Source organism: Macaca mulatta, chromosome X, assembly GCF_049350105.2.
Source record: "Macaca mulatta isolate MMU2019108-1 chromosome X, T2T-MMU8v2.0, whole genome shotgun sequence".
In the NCBI taxonomy this organism is placed as follows: domain Eukaryota; kingdom Metazoa; phylum Chordata; class Mammalia; order Primates; family Cercopithecidae; genus Macaca; species Macaca mulatta.
The window spans coordinates 21,209,142-21,231,584 of record NC_133426.1 but is presented as its reverse complement, the minus strand read 5'-3'; the positions used below and the strand labels follow the sequence as shown (position 1 = coordinate 21,231,584).

The window sequence follows — 22,443 nt, the reverse complement described above, 5'->3', positions numbered from 1 at the left end:
TGTTCAGGTCTCAATGCTCTTAGATACAATGAAGGTATTTCCTCTGAAAAGCTGCTAGGCAAAGTGCCAACAGGAAGATCATTCCCCTGAAATAGGGAACCCTTCAGGGCCAGCTTTGTGGGAAGGTGACTTGTGCAGTTGCACATGGGCCTACACTTGGTTTTATGCTCTGCTGTTGCAGAAATGCTTGGCATTTTCATTTTGCACTAGGTCTCACAAATTATGTGGCCCATCCTGGAATCCCATTCTCTGTATTTTTAAAAATTTGTCTTAAAAATATTCATCAGTAGCCATGGAGAAAGGACAGAATGGCAGTACTTAACATATAAAAACTGGCTGCAGTTCAAATTCTATGTTTGACAGGAAGAAAAATACTATGGCAGAAATAAATCTTTTAACTATTCCTTCCCTTCCCTATGTGGTTCTATTTTCATTCTTATTTTCTCTTTATCTCAAGTGGGGGAGATAACATTGTGAATGCTGAAAGGTTTCTATACAGGATACTTGGATAGCATGCTAATCTGAAGGGTACAAAGTCAGTATGTTAAAAAGAACCTTTGTGGTTTCTACAAATTGAAGCATATTTCAAAAGAGTCCAATATATAAATAGGAAAGTAATGGACACATATAAATGGTGCTCTCTCTCTCTCATATATATATATATTTCTTACAACATTTAAGGCCTCATACAATACTCTTGTAATGAGCAATAGTAGCTCTCCTATTCAGGCACTGGTAGTTTTATAGAAGTGAGGTGGAAAAAGGAAAGGCAGAAATACCAGACTGTAGACATTTTAGGGAAAAGAAAATACCAATTAAATTCATCATATTAACTTGTAAAAATGTCTTCTCAGCTTCCTCTTGAGTAATTTTGTTTGCCAAATGCTTGCTATGTGCTAGGTGCTGCTAGAAATGCAAAGGTGAGTAAAACACATTGAGTTTACCAGCAAAGCTATCAGGACTTAATAGATTAAAGATCTTAAAAAATAGAATTAGAAAAGAAATCCCATTAGAACTTTGCTTCCTGTTTTAGAGATAGTATACTAGAACCTTTATATTGTAGCATTTGGCACTTAACTAAATAAGGCAATTAGAAGGGGTATAAAATGGCCTTGTTTTACATGCTAATTCTATGCTCATTACTGCATCATACATCAAGTTACTGCAGGAAACCACATTAGCAGTTCCAGGGAAGTTATTTAACGTATCTTATAAAAGCTGAATTTGGTCAATGCTACTCATTAAGTGAAATCATGTGAGATATTATATTATTATAATTTATATTTTAAAACACAATATTATCTATTACTACCCTAAACATATTCTAGAAAAAGAAAATTATAAAATAGCAAGAAAAATACATTTTTATTATAATTCAACAACATTATTATTAGATATAATTTGTAGATCACCTACCATGTGTCTGGCACACTGCTAAATACTTCATATTTATTATCTCATTTATCCTAATAACAACTTCCTAAAGTAGGTATTATAGCCAGTTTAACAGATGTGAGAAGGAAGCTAAATAAATAGACCAAGGTCATTAACATGGCAGAAAGACTTGAATTCCTAATCATTATTGTGCTAATTCTGTTTCTATGCTTAGCTCTGAACTTCTTTTTTTGATCAATTTCATTTTGTATTGTTTAAAAATCAATGTCTGCATTAGATGGATGTTATATAACATGTTTAAACTACATAGTATAACAAAATATAAGGCAGGCTTGCAAGTGTTTTTGCAATTCAGAATGTAGTTTAGATAAGGAATATTAGAACTGAGACTGTGAAAGACATGGCTCTCTGGGAAAACTTAAAGCAATTTTACCAGCAAAAGGACAACTCTATGCTAGCTAGAAGATGACTAGTAACCATTGTTTAAAGAGGATTATTTGCTATTTTTGCAATATTCATACCAAATTATTTTATTTTTTACTTTATTTTATTTTTGAGATGGAGTCTCGCTCTATCGCCCAGGCTGGAGTGCAGTGGTGTGATCTTGGCTCACTGCAACCTCCGCCTCCTGGGTTCAAGCAATTCTCTTGTCTCAGCCTCTTGAGTAGCTGGGACTACAGGCGCATGCCACCACGCCTGGCTACTTTTTGTGTTTTTAGTAGAGACGGAGTTTCACCATATTAGTCAGGCTGGTCTTTATCTCCTGACCTCAGGTGATCCACCTACTTCGGCCTCCCAAAGTGCTGGGATTGCAGGCATGAGCCACCGCGCCCAGTCCCCAAAGTATTTTAAATTATATTTATCTTTATTTCTAAAAATAGAAGAAAAATTTGTACCTAAAAATAAAGACTAGTAAATGATATGCCTTAAATAAAGCTACAGAGAACATGAAATGGAAATAAATGTTTAACTGACTTTCTGGATTCTGTTATAAATTACCCAAGGTGACAAAGGATTAATGACTGAATAACAGTTAACAGACAAGGGTAGCCATGACTTAATCTTTTAAAACTGAAGAGTTTCATATGCTGAATTTTATGGTATTGTGTGATATTTTTCTCAGGTAGTTTATATTAATTTCAAATATGAATATAATACATCATATTCTCAGGCTGAAATGCAAAGTTTTTGTATTCTGTTCTATACTATCTATCTGTGCACACACACACACACATATATATACACACACACATATACTGGTTTACCTAAATATAAGTTTTAAAGGGAAAAAAGATCTGAGCAGAGCATATTTAGCATAAAATAAAGCAACATTTTAATGTGGGGATTCAAAAATTAATAACCCCACATTAAGACATTAACCAATAATAAGATAGCATTCTTTCATTATGTCTGAATAGATTTCTTTCATTATCTCTGAATTTATCAGATACTTTTAAGATTAATACATGAAGTTTTAGCTATTATTATTATTATTTTTTTGAGATGGAGTCTCACTCTGTTGCCCAGGCTGGAGTGCAATGGCATGATCTCGGCTCACTGCCACCTCCGCCTCCCGGATTCAAGCTATTCTCCTGCCTCAGCCTCCTGAGTAGCTGGAATTATTGGCGCCTGCCATTACACCCAGCTAATTTTTTTGTATTTTTAGTAGAGACGGGGTTTCACCATGTTGGCCTGGCTGGTCTCAAACTCCTGACCTCATGATTCGCCCACCTCTGCCTCCCAAAGTGCTAAGATTACAGGCGTGAGCCACTGCACCTGGCCAGCTATTGTTTTTTAAAAAAAGAAATGCAGAAAGTGTTCTAAGTGCAAACAGTGGTAAAAAGATAAGGGACAGAAAAAAACTCTCACATCAGTCTGGAAGCCCACTTAGGCACTATTGAGCTACTTAAAGTATTTTTATTTGCTTTTCTAAATAAGTGGGGTACTGTTCAATTATTCTTCCAAGTATACTGGAACAAATGAATAAAAATATCTTTAGAATAAAAAATCGAAAAAATTCATTTGATGCAGGAAAGAACTGAAGGCTGATAAGGTTAAAAAAAGCTTTACAAAAGGAGATTTATACTTTTTGGGTATATACAAGGAAGAAGGGTATAAAATATAAAATCAAGATAAATTAAGGAAGCAACAGATGGATATACATCTTAAGATGGCAACAATGATGTGAAAGTTACAATTTAAATACAGTTTAAATAATTCAGGCTTATTAGCAATAGCATGGAAAATAGTAATGAAAGTTTATTTTGATAAACAGTGTAAACATGTTTAAATATTTATTGATATAGTATTTCAATTAAAATGTCTAAAGAATAAAGTATGGGTTTTTTGATTTTTTTTTTTTTTTTTTTTGAAACGGAGTCTCTCTCTGTCGCTAGGGCTGGAGTGCAGTGGTGTGATCTCAGCTCACTGCAACCTCCGCCTCCTGGGTGCAAGCGATTTTCCTGCCTTAGCCTCCCGAGTAGCTAGGACTACAAGTGCATACCACTATGCCCAGCTAATTTTTTGTATTTTTAGTAGAGACGGGGTTTCACTGTGTTGGCCAGGCTGGTCTCGAACTTCTGACCTCGTGATTCACCTGCCTCGGCCTCCCAAAGTGCTGGGATTACAGGCGTGGGCCACTGTGTCTGGCCAGTATGTTTTTATTTTATTGTTTTATTTGAATATTAGTATAATTCAGTATTATAAGTTCTGCAATTCTGTGCCAATGTAGGATGACATTTGCATTGTACTGGGGGAACAAGGGAGGCTTTATTTTTTACAAAATATCATACATTTATTCTGATAGTAAATTGTGAGAATTCTAAGTATACACCTCACTAAATATAGTATGTTTAGTATCTTAGTACTTTACAGATCTCTGTTGAGCTAGAAATTTTGCACTCTTATGATGGTTCCCTAACAAGACACAACTGTTGAACAATCGTAGGTAACTCTGAAAGAGTAACATTCACAAACAGAATTTAAATTAGTATTTAAAATTATTATTCTATATACAAATTATCCAACATGGGAAGAATTTCTTGTTCATACGAGTACAGAGAATTGAAGGAGAAACAACTTTTTAAACTTGAAAAACTAATGTAATAGAATAAAATTCCAATTTTAACCCAATATTAAAATTATATTTATATACAGCAAAGATTAAGATTTTCAAATAGCTTCAGAAAGCAAATAGTTGCAAGTAAATAAAGGTCATGTGAACTTCATCCCAATAAGGCCTGGAAAACTCCTACAGTCCCTTTACATGTCAAACTTTCATGATGGGGAAAAACACAACAAAAATCACCAGCCTTCATTAAGCCATTCATACCTTCAACAATCACTAAATGTCTGTTACATGATTCAAATGCCAACTACCACACTCAAGGATTTCATAGCGTGGGACAGTGTTTCTGCTAATGTATTTGGTTTTGTGCTTAACATCACTGACATTGAGCATGCTGCCCTTGTGTTCCTGATAACAGAAAAGAAGCAACGACCCCTAAGAGCCTATTATGCATTAAAATTAGTAAGTCAAAATTTATTATCTTAAAAGCATCACTTCCTCCTAATTTCTTACATTTTCCCACATTAAAACTTAAAGGTCCTAAAGTTTATTGACAGTGTTAGTCCTGTTACTACAAGCTTCTAATTACTTAAATCCTTATATTCATAGAATTTTGAGACAGATGATTTGAAATCATTTTGTTCAATCTTCCTGAATGACACTTAGGGATCCATGAGAGGTTAAGTGACATGCACAAGTCACACAACAAAGTTAATGGAAAAGTCAAGACTAAAACCCGGAAGTGCTGATGTTTAGCCAAATGCTCTTTTCACAATGACACGTTGTTGCCTTTAGTCAAAAAAGTCTTTATAATAAATAAGACATGAATCAAATAAGTTACGAGGCAATATAGTACCTTACATTTAAATTCTCAAAAGAATTGTTTTTATATTTATTCTCTGCTGGCTACTAGTCTCTTACTGGCTTTAAAAAACGCATTTTTTGGGCCAATTTTTAATCTCTGCTGCCAGAGAGGCCCTTTCTGCTAATAGACAGAAACTCTTTTGCTCAACTTATGAATGACTTGTAGTCTTTTGGATATGGTTGACCTGAATTGGACTGAACTCCACCATATTCCAGCTGAGTGGGTCATTACTGGAATGAGACATTTGCTCTTCAGAGAACAACTTTATTTTTATTTTTTTCTTGGGATGGAGTCTCACTCTGTTGACCAGGCTGGAGTGCAGTGGTGCGATCTCGGCTCACTGCAACCTCCACTTCCTGGGTTCAAGTGATCCTCCTGCCTCAGCCTCCCGAGTAAATGAGACTACAGGCAGGTGTCACCATAATTTTTGTATTTTTAGTAGAGACAGGGTTTCGCCATGTTGGCTGGGCTGGTCTCGAACTCCTGACCTCAAGTGATCTGGCCTCCCAAAGTGTTGGGATTACAGGCGAAAGCCACCGCGTCCGGCCAGAGAACTACTTTAGAATGAAGGAAATACGCAAAAGAACATCACATCAAGGATCAGCACCACACTACCCAGGAAATACACTAGCAAATTGTGCAATGGAATCAAATCCACACTTTTCTTTAGATTCTTGCAACTGTATCATATTTAATAGTATCACTTTTTCTACATTTTGGTCAAATAAATTTTTACATAAACTACAAAAAAATGCATTTTTTGTTTTTGTTCTTTTTGAGTTGAAATTTAAATTAATGATACTGTATTAGGTATCTATAGCTGTGTAACAAATTACTACAAGGTTGGAGGCTTAAAGAAACACATATTCTCTCAGTTTCCATGGCGCAGGAGTCCAGGCACTGGAACCAGTTCCTGGTCTCACAAGGCAGAAACCAAGGTGTCAACTTGGCTGTATTCCTACAGGGAGGTGTAAGTAAGGAAGAATCTGCTTTCAAGTTCATTCAGGTTGTCAGCAGAATTCATTTCCTTGTGGCTGTATGACTGAGGTCCCCACTTTCCTGTTGGCTGTCATCTGGAGATTGTTCTCAATTCCCAGAGGCCGTCCTCGGGTCCTCACTGTGTGACTCCCTCCACAGGTCCTCTCACAACATGGCAGCTGATTTCTTCAAGGCCAGCAAGAGAATATCTGCCTCCTCTGAATCTTGTTTTAAAGGGCTCACATGATAAGTTCAGGCCCACCAAGATAATCTCCCTTTTAAGTATATTAAAGTCAACTGACAAGAGACCTTAAATATATCCTTGAAATTCCTTCACATTTGCCATAGATCAAAACCTAATCATGAGAGTGAAATTCATCATATTCCCTGGTCTCAACCACACTGAAGAAGGAGGCAATTATATACCAGGGGACAGGAGTCCTGGGGGTCATCTCAGAATCCTGTCTACCATGAATGCCAAAGGAAAATTACCAATAGAAAGACATAAAAGAAAGTCACTGAAATTAAATGTCTATAATTTATGACCTTAAAATTAGATTTCGAGGTCATCTATAGAGTCAGCTATAGTATAGTGATTAAAAGCCTCAGACTGAATAGTAACTTCACCACTTACTAGCTCCAAGATCTGGGGAAAGTTGCTTAATCCTTTTCTGTGCCTCAAGTTTCCTTATGTATACAATTGGGATAAAAATAATACTGATCTCACTGTATTGTGAGGATGACTAAATGAAACAATAACTGATATTTATTGAGAGCTTACTATATTTTAAGTATTCTTCTAAGTCATTTACACGTATTAACAAATTTAACCCCCACAACCTCCCTAAGGTAGCGATAATCTGTACAATTATCGCTATTGTACAGATGTAGGAATGGAGGCACAAAGATGTTAAAAACTTGCTCAAGGTCACTCAACTTTTAAATGGCAGAGCCAAGTTACAGCCAGGCAGTTTTGCTTCAGTTCCTGCTTGCTTAACCACTGTGCTTTCAACATTGGCATGTAACTATGAAATATTTTAATGCCTAATAAGCCCAACATTGAGATAATAATACAGCCTAAAAATTGCACTTTAAAATAATAATCAACTAAGAATAAGGTCAATGCCAAAACAGTGAGAAAATGTCAGTCCCAAATGTACACCTCCTTTGATGAGCAAGAAGTGGACCCATGACACTTCCAACCTGCTTTCAGCTACTTACCTGAAACAATCTGGTATGAATTAAGAGTTGGGACAAGAGGCTCCACCACTACTCTCCCTTCTGATAGGGAAATAGAGTAAGCTGGAAACCAGAATTGGATCTGGGACAATCTCAATTCTATTTATCTGCTGTTTCATAGGCAGGAAACAGAGACAAGCAGACTTGTGGCAGGTTCCAAAGAAGACGAGAGATCACTCATTAGAGGACACACGACTTTCAGGTTCAAGAAAAAGAACAGACTGGACATATTGATAGCTCATCTAAGATGTAGGTTATTAGAAAAATGTTTTGATTTTAGTTTGGATTTTATATTCAAAAAGCAAGAGTGAAGCAGTTCATTATAATTAGATAAGCTTCTGGAAATTTAAGGCACTATACATAGAGATATATATATACACACACACACACACACATACACTTTATGGATAAATAGGGAACAAACGGCAGAGACCTGGGAGCGATGTCTTCACTTACAGTTGAGAAATGTGAAGCAGCTATATGTAGTTTTATGGAGGTAAGAGCTAACCACACTGTGTCAGTTATGAGTTTTGTGGCTCTCAGCTCTAAATTCATCCTTTAGAGATTGCTCTGTGACAATGGATTGGACTCTAAGCATTTATCTTGTACAGTAAGCACAATGTTAAGTTTTTGTCAATAGAGGGCAGTGGAGGGACACTGCAAGGAGAAGAAGGCTTCTAGGTTCCCATGGGCTTTCTTTTATTTTTTCCTGCTCCTATTGCAGGGTCCACTAGCAGTACATGTGTGTGGGGATATCGGTAGTGCTGTGCCCCAGCCGCATGTCTAGATCATGTAGTCCCACAGTGACGTTGCAGCCTCAGCCTGGGCTCAGTGATCACCATCCTGAGGCTATCTCAACATGCTCTCCAGACCTCTTACTCACAGCATCATCCTAACTCTTGCTGTGAACCTTCCCAGCAATATCACTTGCCTACATCCTTGAAGGCTGTCTTCCACTTGCCTGGCAACTGAGGATAAGCTCTGATCTAGGCAACCCAGTGAAGCTGCAGCCACACCTTCTCAGCCTTGGGAAGGGTGTTCCACTTAAAAGATATCCTTCCTTGGGTACTATTTCTCAGTTGTAGGACATGGTTTAGGGCGTTCTTTACCTGTTCGCAGGTATTTCTTATCATAATTTATAATTATTTATATCAAACTTCCTTTAAGTTACTGTGTGGCTTCTGTTTCCAGACTGATTCAATTACCTTGTTAAAGAAATCTTTACATTGACAGTGACTGTAACTGTACTTTAAAAAAATGTACAGCATTGATCCAGCTATCTCACTACTAGGTATCTACCCAAAGGAAAATAAATCATTATATCAAAATTCACAACAGCAAAGATAAGGAAGTAAATAAGCTAAGTGTCCATCAACAGACTGGATTAAAATGTGATATATATGTGTGTACATATATGTCTGTGTGTGTGTGTGTGTGTGTGTGTGTGTATACACACCATGGAACACTACTCAGCCATAAGAAGTATAAAATCATGTCTTCTGCAGCAACATGGATGGAACTGGAGGCCATTACCTTAAGTGAAATAACTCAGAAAGAGAAAGTCACATACCACATGTTCTCACGTATAAGTGAGAGCTAAAAAAAATGTATACATGTGGACATAGACTGTGAAATGATAAACACTGGGGACTTAGAAGAGTGGAAGGGTGGGAGGGGGTAAGGGGTGAGAAATGACTTAATGGTTACAGTGTACACCATTCAGGTTATGGCTACACTAAAAGCCCAGACTTCACCACTATGCAATATATCCATGTATCAAAACTGAATATGTGCCATCTAACTTTATTTTTACAAATATATAGTGTCCTTGGTCATATATAGAGTGGTCTCAAATAAAGACAGTCCTTCAATTTATCACTTTATGTGGCCATACTGCTTTCTAATATCTTATGAATTTGTCATCTAAGAATTATGGCATTTAGACCTTAAAAGTCACAGATACTCCAAGGCCTCAACTTAGTCAGAAAGGCTAACTTAGCTTGTTTACAGCTAGTAAATGCCAGAACGGGGTCAGGACACCTATCCTTTTAACTCTCAGATTGGTGCTCTTTCTACTATATTATTCTACCTCACTTGACTCTCCAGCAAAAAGGAATATTACTGTGAGGACAAGAATTGTACTCTCAGAGTCAGTATGAATATGAAAGCATTTTGCAATGCATAATGTGTTCAGCAAATGTAATGTTAGCAAGAACACCTATATAAATAAATATACTGCCTTATAAAATGTTTATCTAAATCATAATCAGAAACAGTAAAACCAGATTATTTTAATTCTTCGTATAGGCCACACACATTTTCTTTTTGTCCCAGGAAAGACAAACATTTTCTACCTCTATCATGTTATATCTGGATTTCTCCTTTTTCCTTTCCTGCATGAAGCATCATTGTGGAGAATTTATAGTTAAAATAATTTGCAATGCAATTAACCGCCAAAGTGTCAAAATCTGAAAATAATGTAATATAACACCAGAGTCCAATGCCTATTTCAGCAATATTGTTAGCACATTTCTTCAGGCTAACCGCAAAGATAATAAAGGGGGCTGAGATAGAAGGGTCACCTTAACTTCGAAAACATAAAGAAGCATCTTACGCTTTTCATCTATAAAACTCAGTATTAGAGTTGATGTTTTAGTGAGACTGACCATAATTTACATGTTCAAATGCTACAGTTACCACCAAAATCTCAACCATACTGAAAAAAAATTCAGTTTGCATTTGGACCAAGATCATAGCTTTTAGAAGAGTCTGGGCTACGACTGGCAAAAGCTGCCTCATCACAGCATCAGAGACCTCCTGAAGACCAGTTAAAATTATCTTTAGGGATTTTTAAGTCACTAGAGTACCACTGTTTTCAAGAAATCTCTAAAGATAAGATATTAACATTAATATGATCACTTTTATTTCATTTTGGGGCATGCTGCTACCCTAGTACTTAAACATATCCTCAAGGTTTTGATCCATCAGAATAGGAAAGCTATACTTCTATAAATGATATGATATAGATGTCAGGGCAAAGATTAAAATGAGCCCTTTACTTTCTCCTCCACGCTCCTCTCTTACATCTAACTGTTGGCTCTATGCAGTTTAAGCTATTTCTAGTCTGGATAGCACAGAAGACATAATAATCTCACTACAGATGGAGTTTAAGGGCAAGGAATTCATAAATTTAAAGAAAGGAAAAAATTACACAGAATGTTTATGAAATAAAACAAATACTTAACATGCTAAAATAAGCCTAATTCATGATCAAACCTAAATTAACAAAAGAAAAAAATAGCTTGGAGGAAAAAAAAAGAGACAGAAAGAAGAGAAGAAAGCATTCCTGAGAATGTTCTGTAAACTGTAAAGTACTATATAATTAGAAGATAATATTAGCACTAAAATAATAAAATAGGTATTTGCTATATTTATTATATTTACAAAAACAATGGGGTAAAATGCTAAAATACAAAGTGCCATATACAAGGTCATACCTTTGGCTAATGTAAAAGGTGTTTTTGAGCTCAGAACAATCTGATTTAAACAATGTGACCTTAATGATTATGCCTGGCCTGGGATTTCCATGAGTTTAATCAAAGCCGACAAGTGTTCCAGGCTCACCAATGAGAGTGGCAGGGCAGAGACAAGCAGAGGAAGTCTGCTAAAACACAAGCTCTGAAATGACTTCTCAGGAGAGCTTATCACTCCAGACTGAAAGGCTGTACTGAAAGGCAGGAGTGAGGAGTAAGTAGAGTACAGAACAGAAAATTCCAGATTCTCTGTAACTCATTTATTATATAAAACAAGGATCTGCACAGAGCAAAACAGATGGGCTCCAAACTGCCAGAGAAAGTGTAATCCAGAACAAAACCTAACTGGAATGAAAAGATCAGATCAATAGAAGTGAAACATAACATTATCTTTAGTCGATAATCACTGAGATATATACTACATTGATTATCTGTATTGCCTTTTGTCCTTTATGATTGTATTCTATTGTCTGTTCCATTATACTTAATGGCAAATTCCAAGGAAACCCAAGCTGTTCAGTCTCCTTTTATTCATTCTCACACTTCATATTAACAGACATCCCTGCCCAACACTGTAACCAATCTCCCTTCCCACCAGGGATTTTGGTCTTCACAGCCTACTTCTTTCTGATTTTAAGCAGGAAGACTCTCTCTAATTTTAAAGGTGAGGAAAGTGAACGAAAATCTAGCCTAAGGGTTGTCCAAGTCCCTTCTGACTAGTTCAATATATGTAACATAAAATCATCCATTAAGAGCAATCAGAATTCTAACTATACTGGAATAAATATATACTTTTATACTTTTTCATTATGAAAGAAATGCAAATTAATTGAAAAAAAATTGGGAAGATACATGCTTTCTCCATGGTTTATTTTCTGCTTCCCTGTTGTTAGTTTAATGTACTATTTTCTTAGTTCATTTGCTCTCAGTTTATAGTGACCTTACCTTCTTTATAGTATGGTATTCTTATTTAACACAGGTAATATCTTTTGGCTCATAATATAATTAAACAAGTGTTCATAATAAACCTACTTCATGTGGAAGGATTTTCTTCTAATATGTTAGAGGATACTTCCTCTACTCTTTCCCATTCTTTTTCTTTACTCATCCTTAAATACAGATCTATTTCAGGGAAAGACACACCACCTCACAACCTCAGCTCTCTCAGTTTGCTCACGTGTTGAAAGGCACTCTGATGCTTGTACAGGTTGAGTATCTCTAATCCGAAAATCAGAAACTTTTTGAGCACTCACATGATGCTCAACAGGAAACACTCATTGGAGCATTTTGGTTTAGTATTTTCAGATTAGTGACACTCAACTGTTAAGTATATCATGCAAATATTCCCAAATCCAAAAAATCTGAAATCCGAAACACTTCTAATCTCAAGCATTTCAGATAAGGGACACTCAACTTGTACTGCCTTGTGGAATTCCTGGGCTATAACAAGTTTTCATAAGTGATAAGTTCTCCTTCCTCTTGAAAATTGCCTTCCCTATCCTCTGGACAAAATAAAGATTTAGGGGTAGGGTTTAGCCTAAGACAGTTGATGTTCTAGTGCCTATCTCAAGCTACTATAATCTCTATTCAGTAATCTGGGGTCTCCTTGTTCCTTCTAAACGGCAGCCATCACTGGGGATGTTCTAAAAACCTATTTAACTCACAGTCCAATGTACTAAAGTGAAGAGGTTCCTAAGAACTATTAATATATTACATAGGATTCTAAATCTGCCTGGCATTAGAAAGATTTCAGCCATGTTCTTTAGGTTAGTCAATGGTTGGCTACTAGCACTGTTTTCACTCCTTACCCATTTGAAACTCTTACTCATTTGTTAAAAATACTTATCTTTTAGAAAAGATTTCTGGGTACATAGTAGGTATGCATTAGGTATTTATGGAGTACATTAGATATTTGGATACAGGCATACAATGTGTAATAATTACAACAGGGTAAATGGGGGTATCCATCACCTCAAACATTTATCATTTCTTTGTGTTATGAACATTCCAGTAATACTCCCTCAGTTACTCTAAAATGTACAACAAATTATTGCTGACTGTAGTCCCTCAGTTACTCTGTTGTGCTATCAAGTAGTGGATCTAATTCATTGTATCTAACTATAAAATACTCATTTTTAATCTAGATTTTGGGCTGCTATTCAGGCATTTCTACAGATATTTTAGTACTTTCTTTTTCTGATTAACACATATTTGTTATGCTATATTTAACCATTATACAAACACATAATTTAAAGTTAATGCCCCTAAAATTTATCCTATTCCTTGCAAAGGCAACCAACATTAAGTCTATTGCATAGTTCTTCAAATTATTTTCTTCACTATAAATACATTGCTTTTTTACACAAATGTTATGCTATATCTATTGTTTTGAAGCTTGCTTTTGTGAGTTATGCAGATCTTGATGTCAATCACTATCAGGATACTTTACGTGATCCAAAATACTTTAAAATTTGGATTGCCACTTAGAGGCGCTTCATTGTACTAGACTCCCCACTCAGCCCACTTTTTCTCCAGCTACTGCTGTGGCAATCTGCTTCACTTCAGTTGTACTACCTTTGCTTTCTGTCCTAGAGGTCTCTGGTACCTCCAAAAACCTGGTAGTGTGAGAGTTAACATCCCAAGGAGCAATCTTTGACCAATGGGATAATTGGATTAGTGCCAGCAGATACATTCTCCCTCTTCAATCTTTGTCAGTCAGGTTGGACAATTCTGAGGCACATTCTACAGGGCTTCTCAGAAGGTCCTGATGGGATCGAACTTCAGTTCCCTATAGTGGTGAACAATTCTAGAATCCATATTGATTCTCCTTCCCAGTGTCTCTTCTGTGCCTTGGGATAACTAATCAACATAAACTATCTGCATTCAAGCCTTTGTTGTAGGCTCTGTTTTCCAGAAAGAACCCAGGCTAAGATGCTCATATAGAATACATAATAATTCATCTTTGAAAAGGAGCCATTATAAATCATATTGTACTTAGAATATTTGAGTATCATAGAAACAAGGAAAACATTAAAACTAACTCACAATTTCATCCTAAACAAGCTATATAAAAACTCAGGCTTTTGATTTTCTGGTGCATATAAAAAGGAGAGAAAGAGGAAATTAAAAACCGTAAATAGGCCGGGTGCGGTGGCTCATGCCTGTAATCCCAGCACTTTGGGAGGCCGAGGTGTGTGGGTCACGAGGTCAGGAGATCCAGACCATACTGGCTAACAGGGTGAAACCCTGTCTCTACTAAAAAATACAAAAAAATTAGCCGGGCGTGGTGGCGGGCACCTGTAGTCACAGCTACTCGGGAGGTTGAGGCAGGAGAATGGCGTGAACCTGGGAGATGGAACTCACAGTGAGCCGAGATCATGCCACTGTACTCCAGCCTGGGTGTATAAGCTCCAGCTTGAGCAAGACTGTCTCAAAAAAAAGAAACCCAACCAACAACAACAAAAAACCTAAATAATGAGATATAACCTAAATAAATAAATAAATACTAGAAAGAGGACTACCAGATTATAAAGCTCTGTCTAGAAAATTTACTTTTTTCTCCTAGCAACAATCATTCATGAAAGATATTAATATCCCCATTTTACATAATTAGAACAAACTCTCAAGAACATCACTTGATTCAGCTCACCGAGATAGAAAACGGTAGAATTAGGATTCAGACACGGGTTTTTAGACTCAAAGTTATTTCTTCTACACTATAGAGATCTGGAAAGATACTTGTTCTAGAAATTTTCTTTAGCATCATATACTAAGTGGTACTGTATACTATTTTATTATTCCAAAAAATTAACTATTCTTGTGAGAAAAGTAATATACAAGTATACATACAACCTTTTAGTAAAGGCTGGGTAATCTTTGTATAAAACGGTCAGGATGGGAAGTAGAAGAATAACATGAAAAGACAAGTGCTTTCTGAGACGAACTGATTTGGTTAATGCCATTCACTGTTGCCATCATCATCAGACAGGATTTTTAAATTCTCACTAGCTGGAATGCAAAATTGCCAAGGTAAACATATGGCATTCATTTCTAAACTCCTTCAGTACTATTTACGCTGTTACTTATTTCTAATAGCAAGTAGCCCAGAATCTGACTTTTAAGAAAGATAAGTCAATATGAGTCAATTATTAGGAATTTATTTAAGAAACTAAAAATTACTTATTATTTTAAAATTATTTAAAATTAAAAATAGTTAGTGATTAAGAACTTTTAAAATTTGGCTATTACTTATTATGGTTTTTATTTAATAAAATTTCAATCATCATTTTATAACCCCAAAGAGATTTTTCCTTAGTCTAATTAATTAAAATGATATTTAAGGTCTTTAGTACAAGAGAAATCCCACAGTATTTCTTTCATCATTTAAATTTATTTCTGTTATTCTGTCATATGGTGGAATCTGAAATTTCCTCAGAAATAAAATTTCATATTTTTTACAGTTCTCTAGAGATTCTTTTTCTATAAATTATTTACATGTCCTTTGTTGATATCTGAATATTGATCACAAATGTGCATTTGTAACTGGAACTATTCCTCCACAGAAAAGGCTACATCAACAGATGTAAAAATATATACCATATATAAATTAATTGAGAAAAACAAGGCAAAAAGAAATCAGGTATATAAATTAGAGCCAAGAATGAAGCTAAATACAAAACAAATACCATGAGATGCACTTGTCCATTATGAGCCACAAATTTTAATCTTAAGTTCGTAGCAGCCAATGCATAAAGAAAAGTACAGCTCTTTTTGGTACTAACATCAGGGAGAGATTACTCCTGAGAAATCTGATAAAGAAAAAAATGTTAACACACACTGACCTCAATAACAGCCTTGAAGTAAACACAATGAAGAACCCACAGCAGTGTACCAAAGTCGAATTCAGTAAATTCAATACTTCAGAAAGAACAGTCATTGTCACAGAAAATTCAACGCCAAAGAAACAGTCACTCAGAGAAAATAAAATGTAGGTGGGAAAGGCTCTGTGCATGCTCCTTAGTTATTGACAAAATAGGCACAGCTAGACAGTAGCCCTGGGTTTCATGGGAAAAAAGATAGTACAATTTGTAAAGCCTCAGGGAATTAGAATTGGTAGCAACTGCCAGATCTGGAAAGGGCATGGGCTTTGGTATGAGATTCTGTGTTCAAACTGAATAGTTGAACAACTTAATATTTGTGACCCTTAGTTCCACCATCTGCAAAAGTAGGATTAAATGAGAGAATACACTTATAGAAACTAAGCTAATACTTGAAATATATAGGCCCTAAATAAATATTAGTGTCTTTCTATTCTCCAGGCCCTACAGGTAGATCGACATGAGGGAGTTGTAATTATTTTCCCTCTTGGACTAATAAGGAGAAAAATACATTAATTATCTACTCCTGAGACTATTCTTATAAACCACAAAGGGCATCCCTACTGCACAATGAGGGGGAGAGGATTAGCAGAGGATTATTCAGTACCATTTCTATAGTAGATAACAAAAAAGGAATAGGGATGCTGTACTGCTGATATTCTGATTTCCCTCCATACATACATTCAGACGTTTTAAAAGTATTTACTTTTCTAAATACAAAATAGTATTCTTTTATAAATATTCAAACATTTCAGAAACATAAAACTTATAAACTGATATTAGGAATAAATGAGGCAAATGTCCTTTTACGGACATATGAATCTTTACCGCCTAGTACCTGGCAGATGCAGAAATGACATGATTTCACACACACCGGAGGTGAAGAAGTTATTAGGACAAACCAGCATTGATCAAGACATGCATTTACAAATAAAAGCGGCCAACTGTTCATTAAGAAGACAGGAGATGGCCTTTCAACAAAGTAAAATGTATCCATAGTCCATTTCTAGTAATAAAATATATGTAAAGTCATTAACTGATTCAAAAATATTGCCATATTACCATTTGAAAGGTTATCTGGTAAGTATAGAATTGGAGCAAAGGAAATTTGATTTTTTTAATAAAGTATTTCATCCAAATGATGATAGAGATTAATTACCCATTATAGAACAGAATACCTTTCTCTGATCTTTTTTTTGTAACAGATGAACAGTAAAAGAAATTCTCATTTCAAATTCTCCTTGCTCTACATTATTAATTTTTTATTACATTCCAACCTTGCTACATATTACAATTTAAAAATATTGTATCTTTTTTTCCTATTAGGTACAATAGAATGGTTATAACTAACGTAATTTGTTATGCTTTGATTCTTTTGTAGATTTCCTATAAAATTACACTTAACTGATATGGTCAGTAGATTTTTTTCTTATGGTTCACTTCTTCTAGTTGATCAAGGAAATATTCTCTAATAAAGATTAAAATAAATCCAAGTGTACTCACCACGTGAAGAATTTTATTCTCTGTTTCATATACAGTACAATCCTGAAAAAAAGAACCATACACATTAGATTCAAAATACCAAGCATTCTTTTAAAATATTTTTTTAGAAATTACACTATAATTTTAAAAGTCTTAACAATTCAAGCAAAAATAATAGGAAAAATCTGGGATGCTATATACCAAAATATTAATAATGGTTAGCTCTGATGGTCACTAACAGAGGATACCCTTATTTTTGCTTAACTGTATATTCTAATTTTACTACCTTTAAATGCATACTAAAAGACAATATACATTAAGTAGACTTTTAAAAACAAATATTGAAAAAATATTGTAATCATTTTCCATCTAAGCTTTTACACGTGATAAATGTATTTTGTTGAAATGTCCCTAACATTTCAAATACTAATTTATTATCGATTAGAACATTAAAAAACACACTAACATTTATTTCAATAGTCCTATCAAAATCTCAAATAATTTTATATTTTTAACTATTGCAAGCTATTAAATATACTTTATAGTACACATTTAAAATTAATACATCTACTAATAATAATTACCCAGTTCATAGTTCTCACCTAAATTTAAGTCCCAGGAATTACAAAAAATTCTTTCAAAAGCCACCATGGTCTTTTTTTTTTAACCTGCAGTTACTGGATATACAATAAGCAGCAATACAACAAACTGATCTTTGCTTAGAGACAATGTTTCTATGGCACAGTTTCCTCACGAAATTTATAAAACGGGCATATTGGTAAAACTGTTGTAAGAATTAAGTGACAAAATGAGATAAATCAATAGAATCTGACATACATTAAGTGATAAATACATTTTAACCATGTATTAGTGTCACTATTTTAGTTTTTTTTTTTTTTTTGGAGACAGAGTTTTGCTCTTGTTGCCCAGGCTGGAGTGCAATGGCGCAATCTCGGTTCACAGCAACCTCTGCCTCCTGGGTTCAAGCGATTCTCCTGCCTCAGCCTCCCAAGTAGCTGGGATTACAGGCACGTGCCACTATGCCCCGCTAATTTTGTGTATTTTTAGTAGAGACAGGGTTTCTCCATGTTGGTCAGGCTGGTCTCAAACTCCCAACCTTAGGTGATCGGCCCAACTCGGCCTCCCAAAGTGCTGGGATTATAGGCGTGAGCCACCGCGCCTGGCCATCACTATTTTAACTTTAAAAAACTAACTTTACTTCAAAAAATAAAATTATTATTTGGCTAATTTTGAAGAAGCAAACCCACCCATTTCCACAGTACTGAATATTTTAAGAAATGATATTCCAGTTCATTTTTTCCCAAATTTAATTTTAACAAAAAGGAATGTTGTTCAACACAATTTTTGATAATGCAACTTCACCACAATGCCTTGTCAGAAGAAATACATACTCAGATCAGGGGCAAAGGTTTAAAAATAAAACTTAAGTATATTTTACAAATTCAAAGAAATACTTAAGATTTGGGTCTTGTCTTTCTGAAGGACTCATATGCCAAAGGAGAGATAATCTGGGAAAAGTTGGTAAGTTGCCCAGTTTCTGCATGCTGCTTCTATAGCTTGCTTCAGCTGCAATGTATGCAAATTCCATTATTTGTCTACCTTCCAGAATCAGAGGGTATGACTAAACATTCAAAGGGATTCTCTTCAAGGAAAAAAGTAAATATGATCTGAATGTATACTCTAGCAGTGGATAATAATCATACAGAAAGTAACTATTTCAAGTATCTTTAAAATATAAAAATTTACTAGCCCATTCCTAGTGTGATCCAACAAAAAGAACTGTTAAAATAATCTTAAACTGTTTTCAGTAATCATATGATGTTAGATGGTAGTGTTGTGATTATTGTCATGCAGAATCTGTTGTGTGTGCTTTGTAAGATGAATAACTGAACAATTATATGACTGCCATTCTATCACTCCAGTGTCATTGTTAAGTATTTTTAGCATGGGATAAAGCTGACACATATATAAGATTGAAGAAGTTAAATAACATGCTGGCGCCTCTTGAAGTATTATCTATGTACATACATATATATATGTATGCAATGTATTTCTTAGCTCTGCAACTTGAAAAGGCATAAGAACAATGACCTAGCTAGTAATGATACACTTCCCAGAGTTTATGGTCTGAAAACCACATTTCCCAGGCTTTCTTGGAAAATGGCTGATTTGAGATCTGGAATAGGAAATGTACAAGATGAGCTTGGATTATACTGTGATACAAGACAGAAGGAAGTTATCAAAGACTACTAGGAGTAGCATATCAAGACTATTACTACACAGAAGTTGACTCTTGTGTTAGTAGGACTCAGGACTCAACAGGAAGAGATTCCCCCTGGCCAAACATGAAACAATCTGAGCATCTAAAAGGATAATAACTGCAATGTATGGAAACACAATAAATAGTATTAAATATATGTTTGATGCTATATTAATATTACATTTTAAATATGCTACCTATATCTAAATATAGTTAGTAATATTTAAATAATGTTGAATATATTAATTAGACAATATAAAATAGACATATTTTTCGCCTTGATTCAGCAAATATTAATCAACCGTACTAGGGATAAAAGGATGAATAAAACATGGCCCCTGACTTTAAGAGAAGGGCTGTTCAGGGAGATAGGAATTCACACAAATAAGTTAAAACACAGAATTTAAAAGTACTCATGCTGTTTTAAGTGTTTTTAACTTCAGAAGTATAAATGATACACAATTACACAAATCAATAGATAAAAGGCAAATTATTTAAAATTTCAAGATATTAATATATTTTTATTAAAATTCAACAGGAAATCAAATTCAATGTATAGTATACTGGATTGTACTATACATTGCTCTAGTCAAATTTCAAACTTTTTAAAAAGTTCTACTAGCTGCGGGTTAGTGACAGAAAGGATGACATCTGTGATCCTAGATTTAAGATTATTTGAAGAACAAAATATTGGTGCACACTCAACTATTTTGACATGACCCTGAAAGACAAAGTTTAAGGGAGATATATGAGGTGATTGAGGTGGTCAAGTTTTTCTACCAGTCCAAAAAAACGCCACATATAAATATTAAAATTAAGAACTTGTTATTTAAAATAAACAAAACTAAATGTTTGTAAAATGAATTTAAATACATTTTAAATAATGTTTTTGATAAGTTTGCAGCACTTATGTATGTAAAGTTAAGTTTAAATCTGCATTAAGAGATTTGGGATACTCTTGATTAGTGTAACAAAGGCACAATTATGGGAGCTAGAGGAGCAGAGGAGGAAGAAACTAAACTCTGTGTGAAAACAAATCAAGAAAGGTGGCTTTTAACTGGGTCTTGGAAACAGTGGGTCTTCAGAAAGAGAAAATAATGGCATCATTGCAAAAGCAATCAATGTAATCTACACTCAGTTAAGTAATTTTCAGATTTTACTTCTGCATTAAGAATCATTTGAGGGGTGGGTTAAAATGCAGATTCCCAGAAGTACAGATCTAGTTGATTCAGAGTGAGGCCTCCAAGATGATATTTATGAAGATGGTATTTTAAGAAACACTTGATCTATTTTATAGGATTACCATGTGATACAGGAACACCAAAGTTATCCCAAAATTATCAAATATATAGAATTCATAAACTGGTAACCTTTTTATAACATTATCTGCCAGCTCACTCCAAATAGTTCTCAGATCCACAGAATTGTATGTTTGATTACACTTTCCCCCAATTCATTGATTATTTTTTCCTATTAAACTTATTTCTTTCTTCAATAGCTTACTATGTTGAACAGTTGCTTCTACTTGTCTGTATCTCTATCTTCTTTCAGCAAGGTCGGCTTGTCAGTTATTGAAACCCAGAGGCTTTCCACAAAGGGTGAGGATGCAGCATATTAAAAATAGAAGCCAGGCACAGTGGCTCATGCCTGTAATCCCAGCACTTTGGGAGGCCTAGGTGGGCGGATCGCTTAAGGCTAGGAGTTCAAGACTAGCTTGGCCAACATGGTGAAATCCCACCTCTACTAAAAATACAAAAATTAGCTGGGTGTGGTGGCACATGCCTGTAATCCCAGCTACTCGGAAGGCTGAGGTAGGAGAATCGCTTGAACCTGAGAGGTAGAGGTTGCAGTGAGCCAAGATCGCACCACTGCACTCCAGCCTGGGTGACAGAGCGAGACTCTGCCTCAAAACAAAAAAAAGAACAACAAAACCAGAGAGAGTGCATATTAACCTGCTACTTTATATTAGGGAGAAGAATAGAAACTAAATGACTATGTTATATTTTGTTAAGCTGTAATTTTATGGCATTCATTTTATCATGCTAAATATTTAAACAGCTCTAGGTACTTTGGGAGGTTTATTTATTAGTAAGTTATTTTACCTCCATCAACAGGTGATTTTAAAATACTTGCTTCTAAAGTATGGGTTTTATTAATACTTGGGGCCAAATCCTTTCCCAAAAGATATCTCAAGTTTTAAAGAGAAAATAGCATTGCATATGGATAAATCTATACTTTACAAACCTATTCATGCTGTGGAAAGGTACACCTCTGACATTCTAGTTATTTTTAGGTTAGAATTAAATTTAGATTTTAAAGACTGGGTTTACAGCCACGATACTATATACTCCCAGGAATTCTCTCCAGCAGCTCAAGCTTTTATTGTACATGCAAAAAAAAATTTTCATTTCTTCTTTATCCTTTTCCATATAATGCTTCTACAAACTATGTGATGCATTTACATGAGCCAAATTCCTAATGAGAAAATATTCATAAAAATGAGGCGTGTTTCTTGAATTTTGATCACTAAGTATGCACAGAAACATCCTCCCACAGATGAGCTATACACCCACACAGGATCATAATGTTATCCTTTCTGTGAAACAATGATGCAATTGCTATAGTGAGCAGAATAACAGAACAATTTTTACTCCTACATATTGCCACTGATGTTCCATACTTTGTCAACAAGTTTTAAGCACCTGGTGGGTCACAATACTCAGAAC

The 22,443-nt window shown here is 35.0% G+C and overlaps 1 protein-coding gene across 8 annotated transcripts in view; it reads right to left on the bottom strand.

Moving 5' to 3' along the window:
• The window catches only part of CNKSR2 (connector enhancer of kinase suppressor of Ras 2), a 284,738-nt gene that overhangs the window by 163,731 nt on the left and 98,564 nt on the right, over positions 1 to 22,443 (bottom strand). For all 8 annotated transcript variants that reach the window (XM_001086538.5, XM_002806163.4, XM_028842224.2 and 5 more), the window contains exon 5: positions 17,458 to 17,499. In XM_001086538.5, coding sequence (XP_001086538.1) covers positions 17,458 to 17,499 — 42 coding nt within the window. The remainder of the gene's footprint in view (positions 1 to 17,457; positions 17,500 to 22,443) is intronic.